Here is a 16082-nt window from a genome sequence, read left to right as displayed (position 1 = left end):
TTTTCCGAGGTAGGTCAAAACCCGAAGTTATCCGTGTTGGGTCCACTAATTTATGGAAGATCTCAGTTGAAGTGTTACACCAGGACTCTTTTCACTTCTCCTTCATGTTGAAGCTTGTCTCTGGAAGATTTTTTGCTGTTAAGATTGGAGGGCACCTTGACTTTAACCTGTTTATTTCTAGGGGTGGGATGTCTTCATGGATTGGAAGATTTTGGATTTCCATGATTTTGCTGTATTCATGTAGAAGAAAGTTGGATCTGCGAATGTATGGAGGCGGGATGTTACTTAGCACTGGGGAGCCAGTAGGCTATCTTCTCGATGATTTTACAGTTCCAGAAATAAGGCGCATAGTGGTGTTAAGCTAGGCATCAACCAAATACGCATGGGCGCTGTTCAGCCATATGGGTGAGCAGTATTCAGCTGTAGAGAAAACGAGGCCAAGAGCAGTGCAGCGAAGTGTTGTTGCTGAGGCACCCCAAGTTGTTCCACATAGTTTTTGCAGTATATTGTTTCTTGTTTTTAGCTTGGATGCTGTGTTAATGAGATGTGGTTTAAAAGATAGTGTTCTATCTAGAGTGACGCTCAGATATTTCGGGAATCTGTTGTAGTGTAGCAGTTTGTGGTTGAAGTAGACCATGAGTTCTTTGTTAGCCTGGTTATTGTTCAGGTGGAAGCATGAAACTTGTGTTTTGCTAGGATTCGGGTGTAATCTCCATTTGCTGAAGTATTCATCTAGGACTGCAAGGTTGTTTGTTAGTGTATCTTCCATTGTAGTAAAATTGGTGTGTCTGGTGGCTAGAGCAATGTCATCAGCATAGCGAAACTTCTTAGAGACTGTATGGATATCTTTGTATAAGTTAAAAAGGAGGGGAGCCAGAACTGACCCCTGCGGTAATCCATTATCCAGTGTTCTTTGTTTGCTTTTGTTCTTGTCCATACACACTTGGAACAGGCGGTTGCTTAGCATGTTATCGATTAGTTTTGCTATTGTTTTGCAAGGGACTGCACGGAGCAGCTTGCAGACTGTGCCATGCCTCCAGATTGTGTCATAAACTGCAGTAAGATCTACAAAAGCTACAGCTGTTTTCTGGCATTGTTGGTAGCCTTCCTCTATATGTGTAGTGAGTGACAGAACCTGATCACAGCAGCTTCATTTATGTCTGAATCCAGCCTGTTCCACTGGGACTTGTTCTAATATCTTAGGGGCAATTCTATTAAGGATGAGCCTTTCTAGGAGCTTATAGCAGGTGCTAAGCAGGGCAATTGGTCAGTAGTTTTCTGGTTTGTTGTTGGTTTTTCCTGTTTTTAAGATAGGGATAATTTTTGTCCTCTTAAACTCTTTTGGAAGTCTACCAGTCTGGAGGATGTCAGAGAAAAAGCAAGCCAACCACTGTCGAGCTTTTTGGCCTGTCTTTAACAGGAAATCAGGATGAATTCCATCGAAACCTGGAGCCTTGCCTGGTTTCATATCCATTAGAGCAGTGTTAATATCTTCAAGAGCGAAGGACCGTGAGTATAGAGGTCTGATGGTCTGTTATGTTTCAAATATGTAAGTTCTCTTTTTTATTTGAAGAGTGTGTTGTTTGTCCTTGGTAGTATATCTTGACGTATTGACAATATGTGATGTATATTGGTTAGGAGAAATAGCTGCTTGTTCCCAGAGAGTCGGGGTGCCACTACCTAGTTTTTTTAGAAGGCTCCATGCTTTTCTAGTGGAGTGCCGAAAATCGAGTCTTTCTACTGTTTCAGTCCATTTCTTCTGTCGGTTGGTGTCAAGGCTGTGAATGAGTTCATCTGCAATATCAGAATCGCCACACTCTAGATATTCTTGATACAGTTTATTACTATCATCATCCCATCCAGGGATATACTCTTTGTACAGAAGCCTCTTGGTATGGTCTTCTTACCTACAACTAAGACAGCTCCTGCGAATCTCTTGTAATTACTGCTTGTTGGAGGGATCCGATGGACATATTTGTCAAGACAGGCAGCAGATGTATCCCAGTCAGCTTTCTGGAAGTTCCAACAGTGACATTGGATGGATCTGACAAGGGGTACCTGCAGACCTACCTCTAATATAATTGGTCTGTGTTGGCTTCAGGGAAACTTGGAGAGACCTCTTCTCGATGTAGGTAACAGTCGTCCACTGTTGTCTTTAAGTGACGAAGCAGAGGTCAGGGTTGTACTCCCTGTTCCAAGCTGCTGACCTGAAGGAAGATCTATCTTTTGCATCGAAAATTAGGTGCATGTTGTGAATTTCTGCCCATTCAGTCAAAGTCTCTCCACATTCATTGTTGGAAGCATATTTCCATAGCATGTGGTGGCAGTTAAAGTCACCTATATTATTCTAGACAACAATTTTGCCAACATGTATTAAAAATATAGATGTACTGCAGGATAAAAACTAGGAAGTCACTCAAGACTTACTTTCTTCATTCTTACCTAGGTGTCTTTGTAGAGCATATTTATATAATTAACACGCATGGTGAATATTTCCATTGTGCATCTTAATATCCTTAAGAGATCTTGTACATTTATTTAAGGAAGGTTATTTACCTCAGGGAAAAGAACTGACTTTAATATTTCTTATTTTACACAGATGTTTCAATTTTATATAAAACATTGGTGTTTTGTATGCTATAATAATGAAATTTTACAGAACTGACCTTTTATAAATAAATTTCAAGTTATAGTTGTTACTATTATTTTCTTTTTTGTCTTTAGGAATTACGGTTGTTAGAAGTGAGTCCTAACTTTTGCTTGTGGCTTACATCAGAAGTGCATCCCAAATTTTCACCTGTTCTTTTGGAAATGTGCTTAAAAATTACTTATGAAGTAAGCAATTTAATGTAGTTCTATTTGTTTATTACAGTTTTATGTTCTTTGTGGTATTTTGACCATACTTCATTTTTAGGATCTACAAAGAGATTGAAGGCATTCTTATAATAGCCAAAATTGATTACAGTAACTAGAGCTAAACCTAAGAAATGTAAAGTGCTGATGAACTGAACATCAAGCTACTGGAGCGTGGAGTATGCTGAACTTCAGTGAAGTCTTAAGTTCAACATGGACTATGCTAAACTTGTAACCCTTTGCAGCATCTAGATCCTTTTCTTACATATTCACATTATTAAGCATATTATTGAGAGTAGTCCAAGATATATCCTTCAGGCATTAAAACATAAAACTGGAGGAAGCTATCTAGTAGTGAAATGACATACGTAGTGTCTAAGTTATGGCATTCCCCCCCCCTTCCTCCCCTAAAGAAATGGCCACGTCTCTAATTGTACTAGGCACTACTAAGTAGTAAATTAAATTGACAAACAATGGGGAAAAGGCAAACTGGATCTTTGGTCACTTGAAGTGGCCAGAGATCCAATTTACCTCTTCTCCATTTGTAATATGTGCTATTTATGATGTTTTCAGAGAGGCACAGAAATCATGGAAGGATGCAGAGTTTCTTCTTTTTGAGAGTTCCACTTTAAAACTAACTTTTATTTTTTATTTTATTTTTATTTTACCAAGATTTGCAGAGGATTTGGTTGAAAATGTCGACATGTACAGCTTAATAAAGATTCCATTACATTAGAGAGGAATTGTATGCGAGAGACCGCTTGCATTTGAATGAGGAAGGACGTAGGCATCTGGGGAGATTGCTGTCCTGAACGAGTCAGTGTGTCAATGCAGGGAAACTAGAATGTCCAAGATGGATGGGCAGGGTTGGCCTCTTGTGGGAATGGGTACTTGGGAGAAGTGGGGACGACATCAGGTAACTCTGAGTCGAGAGGGGATAATGCTGGGTATAGAAACAGTGACATTTTTATGCTTTATATTAATGCCAGGAGTATTCGGAATAAAGGAGAGGAATTGGTGGCACTGATAGCATCAGCCTGGAAAAAGATTACTGGGATCTCTGAGATATAGTTGACTGAAGATGATATAATAACAGGAATTGAAGTAGCAGGGTACAGCATTTTTTGGCAAGATAGGAAGGGAAAAACCTGTGGATGAGTACTGCTTATGATAAGTGATGACTTATGTCCTCTAAGAGTGGAGGCTTTGAAAGGCAGTGACATTATTGATTTTGAAAGCATATGTTGTGAGGTAGAGATGGGCAAGACGGGATATTTAGTGGGGTGTTGCTACAAACCAAGGAGCACAGCGGGTGGAGACTAGGAGATGTTTAGACAATTGATCTTGGCAAGTGCAAGAAGAATGATTGTTATGGGAGATTTTAACTACAGCAGTATAAATTGAGGAGAGGAAAATGCATGTAACAATAAGGGAATAGAATTTCTAGAATTCTTGAGGGACAAATGTCTTAGGCAACATGTAATAGAGGTGAACAAGAGGTTCAAGAGTTTTGGATTCGGTCATACCATCAGAAGAGTTGATAATAACTGAGATGACATCTATCCAACCAGTTGGAGAGAGTGACCATGTGGTTTTTACTTGCAAGATGAATAGACATGCAGGAGTATCAAAGAGATGGGAACATATGTGGAATTATAAGGCAGGTGATTATGATAGTCTTAGACATCGACATGGGGAAGTTTCATGGAGGGTAGAATTAGAAGGACGGGATATCATTGGTGAGTGGGAAATTGTGAAAGAATATTTGTTGGCAGCAATAGTAAGCTGTATTCCACAAGTGAAGAAGAGGACACAATTTGGTGTAAAGTGGATGACAAACAATATCAAACAGGAACTGCAGGTGGAAAAGAGGTTATGGAAGAGAAATAAGGAGAGGGGGTGGAGAGCAGATGCATGAAGAATATAAGACTCAGGCCAGGAGAGTGACTAATATAGTAAGGAAGGTGAAACTGGAATATGAGAAGAGACTGGCACTAAGATCCAAAGATAATACTAGGGAATTTTTTTAGCTATGTGGCCAATAGGAGGAGAAATGATTGTGGAAGAATGACATTGTGGGATAAAAATGGGAATAAAGTGATTGATGCAGAGGACATAGTGGAATTGTTCAATGAACACTTTGTTGGTGTATTTCATCCTGGGGGAGTAAGCTTTAATACTAGAGGGATAGGGCAGGTTCGAGGTTTTAGAGGTGCAAGAGGAGAACGTGTTCCAAATACTGAATTCTCTAGATGTCAGTAAAGCTGTGGGACTGGATGGTATTTCACCTTGAGTTTTGAGAGAATGTGCTAAAGAACTAACAGCTCCTTGGACCTGGCTTTTCAATGAAAGTCTGGCTATGGGAAAGGTGCCCAGTGAATGGAATGAAGGTAAGATAGTGCCATTGCATAAGGATGATAGCAGACTGGAAGTGTCTAATTATAGGCCAGTTTGTGTGTCATCAGTAGTTGTTATGATCTTGGAGAAATTAGATAGGAACCGTATACAGCATTAGGCAGATGAATGTAATGTTATGTGCTAGCCTTTTATAATAAAGTTACAAGAGCAGCAGATGAGGGAAAGGCATATACTGCCATTTTCTTGGATTTAGAGAAGCATTTGACAGGGTGCCACATGATAAGCTGATATTTAAGTTGCAGCACATGGGTTTGTATGTCAGGTTGATCAACTGGATTCAGGATTGGCTGTCCAATAGGTATAAGAGAGTTGTGTATGGTGGGGCAGTTTCGAGGAGGCAGAGGGTTACAAGTGGGGGTCCCACAGGGCTCAGTACTGGGACCTATTTTGTTTAACCTTTATATCAATGATATTGTCAGTGGATTGCAGGGGTTGTTTGCAGATGATGTGAAGCTGGGAAAGGTTATTAGTAATATTGCAGATGTAGTAGCTCTGCAAGAGGATTTGAATAAACTAGACAAATGGGCAAATGAATGGGGGATGTCGGTTTAATGCAACGAAATGTAGGGTCTTGAGGTTTGGGACACATTAATGGAATGCTACATACTCTATTGGAGGAGCTATACTGGAGGAAGTAAGGAAGACGAGAGATCTGGGATTGATGATTGATAGAAACCTGAAATTCAGGGGACATATTGCAAAGATGGTGAAGGTAACACAGAGGATTGCTGCAATAATGAGAGGATGCTGACCTGCAGAGATAAAAGAGTTATCATTCCATTATTTAAGACCCTGATCAGACTACACTTAGACTATTGTTCTCAGATTTGGTCCCCAGGATTTGAAGGGGATAAATTAACTGTGGAAAGGGGTACAAAGGCAGATAACAAAGAGGGTTTCAGGACTGTACAATGTAGTTATGAGGATCAGCTGAGGGAATGTGGACTGTAGTTTGGTGGATAGGAGGAGGAGAGGTGATATTATTGAGACTTTTAAACTGTTGAGAGGTGGTTACAAGGCTGACACTGGAGAATTCTTTCACTTGGTTGAACAGCGGAAAGGAATGATGACAAGGGGCCATCCCCGGAAGTTACGAAAGGAAACCGTGAGCAAGAGGGGTGAGGAGTGGTTTCTTTGCATGGAGGGTGGTTGAACTGTGGAATGCATTGCTTGATAGAGTGGTAAGAGCGAGAATGGTCAATGAGTTTAAGGAGTGTTATGATAGACTTTGTGTTTCCTAGGAAGGACCTCCCGTGATAAATCTTTTGATTCCTTGTCAGCCTAAATAATAATATAATAATAATATATTCTGTGTCATTTCTAATTTCAACTGGCCTTTAAACAACAACAATAACAATCATCAAAAGTCAAAAAAGCATAGATTACATGTTAAAACCTCCTGAAACTGTTCAGATTCACTTAACAAATATACTTTGTTATAATTCCAATAGTGCTATTCATTTCCATCTCCAATTTGCAATATCCCACCTAATTTTTCTTGATGAGAACACAAATTTTAGCACAACAACTCAATTAGTTTTCTCAGTTTTACCTTTCTCAGTTTTCTCTTTTCATCTTTAAGTGCATAGTTTGCTCTGATATAAATTTCAGAGTTTCCAAATTTAAATCTCCTTTTCGTTTTCTTTGGATAAAAATCTTTCTTCCCCTTTCTCATAAAATCATTTGTTATCTCTGTTGTTCTCTTTTTTTTTTAAATATTAATTTTCTTCACTCCAGCTTTCCTTATACACTGCAGAAAGTTTTTCACTTGGTTACAAAGCAATTTATACTTACTAAGAAATTATATTCTTGTTTAATCCTTTACCCAGTTGTAATTGAAACAAAATTTGCATGGGAAATAAATTTATAATTAGGCTGCTTGTATATAGAGGCTATTCACTTCATCAATTGCCTTGATATTCTATAATGCAAAGCACATTTCCTTTCAGATGTATATTACTATGCATTTTGTGAAGGACCACTACACAAACCAGTTTACACAAGATCACAATAATAGCCTCACTCCACACATCCATGGTAATTGATGTTTGTGATTGTCTTTAAATGGGCGATATGTTTTGATTGCCTGGTGTAAGACCATTGTCCCACTTTTTATTGAGTTTGAAGGACGAAGTATATGGGAGGTATATGAGTTTGAAGGATAAACTGTATGGGAGTGATGGACTGCATTTGAGTGGTTATGGTGTGAGTCATTTGGAGAGACTGTTGCTGGAAGGTAGAGAAGTGAGTATAGAGAATGAATCAGATCAAGTGGGAAGTGATGTGGAAGAACAGCAGAGTACGGCAGGAGAAATTTAAGAGGTGGTTATGAATGAAGAAGTAAGTGGCATGAGTATGGAAAATGAGAGAATGGGTGTGCAAAATGAACAGGGAAACTGGGAGGCTCAGGGTGGACAGCAGTACACAGCATGAGAAAGGTGAATGCTCCAAGAGGATGTGAGAGCATGTGTAGACAGGAAAGGAATGGGATGACCTGGGATCAAGAGGGAACGGTTGGATTGAAGAGGGTTCTAAAATGAATAAGCAGAAAAGGAAATGGCTCCCAGTCGAGCATGGAGAGATCACATCGAACGAGTGTTATCAGTGGAACTAGCTGTAGATCCAGGAATGAGCTGTTGTGTTTATATACAAATGCTAGAAGTGTAAGAAACAAGGCAGAGGCAAATGGTTGCACTAATTGAATCTGTTCTCCCAAAATTGTTGGAATAAGTGAGACATGGTTAGATGAGGACGACATCCTGACAGGAATAGAGATTGAAGGATATGATGTGTTTCATGAGGATAGAACGGTTAAAAAGGGAGGGGGGGGGAGTGCTGTTGATGAGAGAAAGAGTTATGTCCATACAAAGTAGAGATGCAAGATGGAAATAGTGCCAGTGATTTTGAGGCAGTATGGTGTGAGATAGAGGTGAATGGAATCAAATACTTGGTTGAATGTTGTTATAGACCAGGAAATGTGGATGGTAGTGACTATGAAATGTATAATCAAATTAGCCAAGCAAATAAGAAAAGAGTGATCATTATGGGTGATTTTAATTATGGCAATATAGACTGGAATGATGAGATAGCAACTGGAAGTAAAGAAAATAAGTTTCTTGAGTTTATGAGGGATAATTACCTCAGACAGTATGTAACAGAGGGCACACGAGGATTGAGGGTCTTGGAATTGGCCATCTCATCAGAAGATGTAATTATAAATGAAGTGTCAAATCACCCACCAATGTGTGATGACTGACTATGAGGTGATTACCTGGGTGGTTGCCAGCAGTGTGAGGACATCTGTAAGAAAAGGGTATATGTGGAACTGCAAGGGAGGGGGGGGGGGTGGATTATGAAGAGCTCAGGAGACAGCTTGCAGGTGTAGCATGGAATGAGGTTTTAGCTAGAAAAGAGGTCAATGGAGTTTGGGGGATTTTCAAAAACTATCTAGTAGATGCAATGTCTAAATGTATTCCAAGAGTGAGAAGGTTAAATAAGAGGTAGGTGTGAAATGAATGAATAAAGAAATTAAGCATGCGATATAGAGAAAAAGGGTATTATGGAAACATCATAAGAGAAGTGAAAATAACCAATTCCATGAGGGCTACAAAGACCAAGCAGGGTGGGTGACTGGGTTGGTGAGGGTAGCTAAAGAGAGAGATATGAAGAGCATTTAGCTGATGAAGCCAAAAAGAATCCTAAGGAGTTCTTTCGATATGTAGCCAGCAAAATAAAGAATGATTATGGAAGGAACATTGATTGGAGAAAATGGTATAAAGACAGCTGTTGCAGAAGGTGTGGTGGATTTACTTAATGATCAGTTCATAAAGGTCTTTCACTCTTGTGAATATGACTTCATGGAGAGATTGAGAGCAGTTGATGATGGGGAAGAGAGACTAATTATAAGTGAGCAAGAGGTCTATAGGTAAATGAACAAACTTGATGTTAATAAGTCTGTAGGACTTGATAATATATCACCACGTGTTCTGAAGGAATGTGCCAGGGAGTTGACGCAGGCCTTGACATATTTTTTTAATACAAGTCTTGCACTCGGTCAAGTAGTGGAAGGAGGGCAAGATTGTGCCATTTCATAAAGGAGGTGATAGAACTCAAGTATCAAACTATAGGCCTATCTGTGTGTCAGGTGTTGTAGTTAAGTTGTTGGAGAAGCTTGTGAAAATTAGGATCCGGAATTGGGTTGAAAACAATGGTATTATCTTTGATGGACAGCATGGATTTGTTAAAGAGAAATCATGTTTTAGTAATCTACTTACTTATTACAATAAAGTGACTGCTTCCATGGACAGAGGAGAAGGATAGACAGTAATATACTTAGATTTTGCAAATGCTTTTCATAGATTACTGCATGATAAATTGATAGTCAAACTAGAGCAGATGGGGTTGGATATTACATTAGTACATTGGGGAGACTGGCTATCTGATAGGTATCAACAAGTTGTGTATGGGGGAGCGATATCCAGGAAAAGGAAAGTTACTAGTGGTGTGCCTCGGGGGGGGGGGTGTTTTAGGGCCATTGCTATTTAACTTGTATATTAATGATATTGGTGAAGATTTGAATGGAGATATTTAGTTGTTTGCAGATGATGCAAAGTTGGGACAAACCATGAAGAGTAGAGAAGATGTTATGGCCTTACAAGAAGACTTTAATAAACTGATAATAAGTTTAGTTTAATCCTTTATCCAAGTGTGAGCAAACAAAGTTTGCACATGAAAGTATCTTCAGGACTGGGGGTAAGTTAGTACAACACTGGGCAACTCATTGCAAAGGTGGAGAAAGCTCTCTCATCACTCCTATCTCAGTATCTCCCATAATGCAAAGCACATCTCCTTGAGGATATGTGTAATGCTATGCATTAAGGCAAGGGCCACTACCCATACCGGTTTCGACCTTTATTGAGGTCTCATCAGTGGGAGCCTGGCTCCCACTGATGAGACTATAGGAGTTGCCAAAGGGTGTACAACCTTATTAAATTACTCCGGATTCAGAGAAAGATGTTGAGAGTTTATTTTGAATAAATTAAATACCTTGAATAATTACCTTGAATAAATTGAGTGATTGGGCACGGGAATGGGGATGTTAGTTCAATGTTGCAAAATGTAAGGTTTTAAAATTTGGAAAACAGAAATGGGATGCAGAATTAATGCTTGGTGAGGATATATTGTCGGAGGTGGAGGAAATAAGAAATCTGGTGGGTGATGGTGAATAAGGATCTGAAATTTAGGGGATTTAATAAGAAAATAACATAGTTTCTAACCTCTAGAATGTCGAGTATGAGGAAAGATTGAGAAGACGAAGCTTGCAGAGTCTGGTAACAGGAGGAAGAGGGGAGATATGATAGAGACTTACAAGTTGGTAAGGGGTTGTTATAGGATCAGTGTTGCAGAGGTTCTACAGAAAATAGGTGGGAGATCAGGGGAGAACCACAGGTCATCCCTGGAAGCTGTATAAGGAGAGTGTGAGTAGGGAAGTGAAAAGCAGGTTTTTTTCATGCAGAGTTGTGAATGATTGGAATGCTTTGCCTGAGAGTGTGGTGTCTTCAGAAACATTGAGTGTGTTTAAAGCACGGTATGATGAGCTGTGTATTTGATAAAAGAACCTCCAAACGAGTCTTTGACTCCATGGGATCTTGGGTAGTAATAATAATAATAATAATAAGCGCCTCTGTAGCACAATTGGAATAACAAGTGGCCATTGGCCTTTCGATTGGAAAAGACCTCAGTTCAGTTCGCAAACATTCATATCCAATGGAACCCAGCTGAATCACTTTAAACTTTTGTTAACTGAAACACTGACCTTAACAGGATGCAATATTTACAATAAATACATCAGCACACCGCCCATCTCACTATTATGGCGTTATAAAATCCTTAGTGACCAAAGCACACAAAAGATTTGTTCTTTCAATGGGTTGCTGAAACAGGAATTGGAAGCCTTCAAATAACAGCTCTATTATTTTAGAAATTATGGACTTTACAACTGTGTTATAAATAACTATTTTAATTTCTCGATGTTTCAACGTTCATTTTAAGGTCATCATTGGAAGTATATACAAATATACAAGGACAAGCTAAGTTACATTTCACACAGTAAGCCAAAGGAACAATGATTTGATCACTGGTTATTCTACTGGCATGACCTTAGTGAAAAAAAAAAAAAATCAGATAAAACTACAAATTAATTAATTATAGAAACTACATCAAAACTAAATTCTATTTAAGATAATATGAGAGAAACATTCTTTCTTATAGATAGTTTTCTTGCATTATCAATGATGTCCTATTTTTAACATAACAATTGTTATATTAGATTTACAATTCTGGATTATCTACAGTCCTGTTTATAGTTAACTCTTAGGGAGAACGGTTCCATGGGTAGGATATGTGTTCCTTCCATTTGCTTGGGATTTTTAGACCATCATTATTTATCAGATTGGGGTGATTGATAATACTTTCACAGGCTTCCTTAAATTTGCATTCATACCATGTTTTGGTGTGATGTAAACATCTGGTGCTTTTCCAGTCAATTCTATGTAAAGTGTTCAGGGCATGAAAGCTGGCCTTGCTGATCATGCCCTGAACACTTTCTAATGTAGTTTCTAAATAATTAATTAATTTGTAGTTTTATCTGGTTTTTTTTCTTTTCTTTTCACTAGGGGTCATGCCAGTAGAATAACCAGTGTTGAGATCATTGTTTCTTTAGCTTACTGTGTAAATGTAACTCAGTTTGTCCTTGTATATTTGTATATACTCCAGGTGATGAACTTAATATGAACGTCGAAATGTCAGGAAATTAAAATAGTTATTTATAACATGGTTGTAAAGTCCATAATTTCTAAAATGAATGCTGATCAATGTGCAATACCAAAAGAAAGGAAACAGCTCTATTAAATAGATTCAACCCAAGAATAACACAAAAAAATAGTTAATATCACTCCAAGACAACATCCAAGAGAAGAAGAAGAACTCCACAGAACTCCCTTACCTTCATCAGAGGTATCTCTGAACAAGTAGCAGATTATAAAAAATACCTATTTATCACTACTTTCAAACCCATTAACTAAATTCATAATCTCTTACCCTCTCCAAAAGACAAACTCTCAATAATGATGCTACCTGGAGTATACCAATCCCTGTGTTCATGCTGTCTGTCATACTACAGGCAAACAGGAAGATTAGTCTATAAACATATTTCTGACCATCAAGTTCTGGCAGATCTATCTACAGTTATGAAAGACTCTTCAAAGAAAGTACTGAAGTTGTACTTCATAAACCAAACTTTAATCATGATGACTGCCTTACTACCCCAAAAGTTTAGGAAATTGTTATACTCGGGTATTAAATAGATTGTATTATAATAATTAATTTAATTAGTTATCATTTCAGCTTAATAGTTTTAACTTAACAAATATGCACCAACTTGTAGAGGGATTCAAATTTGGCATGTGCTGTATTGTTTTATTGTTCAGATTCCTTACTGTTGCTGTTCTCTCTCACTGATGATGTCTTACGATACATAAGATGAAATATTTGTAAAATAAATATTATTTTCTACTGTGCCACACACATAAATATTTAATTAGGGAGGTTATTGTTCCTCTTTATAAAAGACAATTATGTTATATGGCTACTCCACAAATTTTGTCATCTGTCTTTCTTTTGGAAGTGGAGTTGATGGAGAGGGATCCACAGGCAAGTTATTACCAAGATAATGATAGGTTCATGAAATATTCCTTATGGAGTAAATATGCATTTGCTTCATTGCTTAAATGACAGAAAAGAGGGGCATGATAGAAACTTATAAATTACTAAAAGGGTCCTATAAAATTGACACAAAAGAAATGTTTCAGTATATAATAAGTAGTGAGATAATTATGATCACTGGGGATCGCTAACTAGGGATCACTGGTTAGCAAGAGTTCATGGACTGAATTTTTTTCATCGTGAGTGGTGAATTACAGGAATAGATTGCAAAAGGTAGTATTGTGGGAAAAATGGTGTGGGCTTCCCATTGTGAGTATTCCAACTCAATAGAAATGACCATAATAATAGTCATCATCATCATGCATATCAAGGATTTAGGCCTAGCATGGCCTGTTCCAGCCTTAGAAGTCATCGTTGAATCGTTTAAGAGGACGTCCTGGTTTTCTTTTTCCTATTGAAACCTTGGAATTACTCTCACATCAAAACTCTCCTTGCATAAGCATATCTCAAACATTACATCCTCAACCTCAAAAAAACTAGAATTCCTCTTTCGCTCAAGACGTTACTTCACCCCCCAAACAGCTATTAACATTATACAAGTCACAAATCCACCCAACTATTGAATACTGCTCTCACATATAGGGTGAGGCCCCAAAAAGCTCTTTCAAAATGCTCGACTCAATACAGAGGAGAGCAATTAGATTTATCAATGATCCATCCCTTACCAACTTCTTTCCCCCCCCCCTCTTTCACACAGACGTATGGTCTCTGCAGTATGTATATTCTACAAATATTTCCATGGGAAATGTTCATCGGAAATATCATCAATAATTTCTCCGCTCAGTACTAAACTCATAGGAACACGTACAGCAACTGCACAACATCCCCTCACACTTCACCTAGAAACAAACAGAACAAGTTTCTTTTCCTCTTCCTTCATCCCTGCAACTGCTGCACTGTGGATCAGTCTCCCACCTGCTGTGTTTCCCAAGGAATACAATCTAAAGTCATTCAAATCAAATGTAAACAAATTCCTCCTTTCCCAACCCACCACCCATACACGGTACTAATGTACTATAGGTTGGCCAACCAACCTCCTGTGTATGGGCTCAACATTAAAAAAAAAAAAAAAATGTGCTCAGGGAGTTGTCACAGTCGAAAATAATCCTGGATTAAGCAACCAGTGCAAAAACTGTCTGGGATAAAATCTGGAAATTAAAGGTAGATACAGAACACACCATTTGTCTACCTTAGAACATAATGAATATATTGTTGCTGATTCCAAAGCTATTGCAGACACTTTACGAGAACTGTTGCTGATATCCTGGCAAGGATATCAGCAACAGTGTCCTATCCTCCCGATATTTTAATTTTGAAAGAACAAGAGAAACAGTGGCTAAGCTTTTGTACCAAGGGGATTGATGGAAGCCATACAATCACCTATATGTTAAGAGGAACTAAAAAGAGCTCTTCTCCTCTATCAACATAATGTTGTTGGTCCTGATGGCATGATAAAACATCTTTTATGGACCTCCTTCTCTTACTGTACAACAGAATATTTATAGAAGAAGAGTTTCCGGACTCTTAGCATAAGTCAATTGTCATTGCTATCCCATTGCTCTGACTAGTTGTCTTTGTAAGGTCTTAGAAAAAAATGGCACAAGGCTTCTCTGGTACTTAGAAAGCAACAATCTTCTTTCCAATGCACAATATGACTTTTATAGATAATTTGGTCCATTTAGAAATATGTATAAGAGATACTTTTCTGAAATGAGAATATGTGGTTTCATCGTTCTTCGACATGGAAACCTTCCTGTTTTTATTAAGAACTTCCTATTCAGCTGCATCTTCCAAGTTCAAGTGGGAAGCACGTTATCTCATCCATATCATCAAGAAGGGAGGTGGGGTCCTCAAGGCTTGGTCTTAAATGTGTCCTTCTTTGCTATTATAGTAAACTCAGTTACTGAACAGTTTCCTCCCCAAGTAGGCAATTACCTTTATGTCAATGACTTAACAATTTACTGTCACTACTGTAATATGAGGGTCATTGAAAGCCATCATGTCTCTTCATGAGCTCTTTGTCATGGGCTCAGATTATCTACATAAAAACTGTCTGTGTACACTTCTTCTGAAAACACATCCCCTCCCCAATCTTGATTTAAGAATGGGACAATCTGTTATCCATGTTGTTCTAGAGGACAAATTTTTGGGATTCATTTTTGACAGAAAGCCAACTTTCTTTATATACATTTGTCATCTTCAGGATAAGGGTGCCAATTGATGTTCCTTACTCTGCATTTATCAAGCACTTATGTGTTCAGAGCTTGATTATGGATCCCAGCTTTATAGTTCTGCAAGCGAGAGCATGCTCTGGTGGTTAGACTCAATCTATCACCGGATTATCTGATTAGCTACCAGTGATTTTTGCATATCACCCATTCAGAGTCTTTATGTTGAATCAAATGAACACCTTCTATCACTTAGTCACTTCACTTTTTCTCAATTTCTCTTTCTTTATTGCATTGTCTGTATATTCTCAGAGTGTACTTGATAATTTAATTTACCAGAAACCTTTCAGTATACTCTTTTCTTTTTATTGAACTAATAAACTTCATACAATGTCATGCAGCTCTGATTAACTATTCCTCTTTGTTATGTTATTAATTTACAACTAGCATTATATCAAGAGATTGAGCAATGAAAATTGAACCAAGTATCATAAATAAATAAACAGCTCAATTTGCACTAAATTTAATTTAATTAAAAATTATATTAAGATCGCATGAAATATGCTGTTGAAAATTTCAAATAATTATTAAGCTTGTTTTTTTTTTTTTTTCTATATTTATAGGCACCTCCTAGTGTGAAGAAGAATCTTCTTAGGACATATGATAATTGGACACCTCAGTTTATATCACAGGGACAGAATGTTACACGTTGCCAAACATTATTTGTGTTAGCATGGTTTCATGCTATAGTACAGGAAAGAAGAACGTATATCCCTCAGGTGATGAAAAAGAATTGTAGAAATATTTTTTTTATTATTATTATTTCAAATAATAAATAACATAGGCTACCTTTGATGTATC

The 16082-nt window shown here is 37.8% G+C and overlaps 1 protein-coding gene across 1 annotated transcript in view; it reads left to right on the top strand.

Moving 5' to 3' along the window:
* Positions 1-16082, top strand: part of btv (dynein cytoplasmic heavy chain beethoven) — a 1245321-nt gene that overhangs the window by 1111398 nt on the left and 117841 nt on the right. Inside the window, exons 68-69 of the mRNA XM_090394552.1 lie at positions 2725-2835; positions 15845-16000. Of these exons, the coding sequence (XP_090250678.1) occupies positions 2725-2835; positions 15845-16000 (267 nt within the window). The remainder of the gene's footprint in view (positions 1-2724; positions 2836-15844; positions 16001-16082) is intronic.

The sequence above is a fragment of the Typopeltis vanoorti genome, chromosome 6 (assembly GCF_054136105.1).
Source record: "Typopeltis vanoorti isolate ZY-2024b chromosome 6, IOZ_Tvanoo_1.0, whole genome shotgun sequence".
Classification (NCBI taxonomy): Eukaryota; Metazoa; Arthropoda; class Arachnida; order Uropygi; family Thelyphonidae; genus Typopeltis; species Typopeltis vanoorti.
The sequence above is the reverse complement of the archived record's forward strand: the minus strand, read 5'-3'. Positions and strand labels throughout refer to the sequence as shown.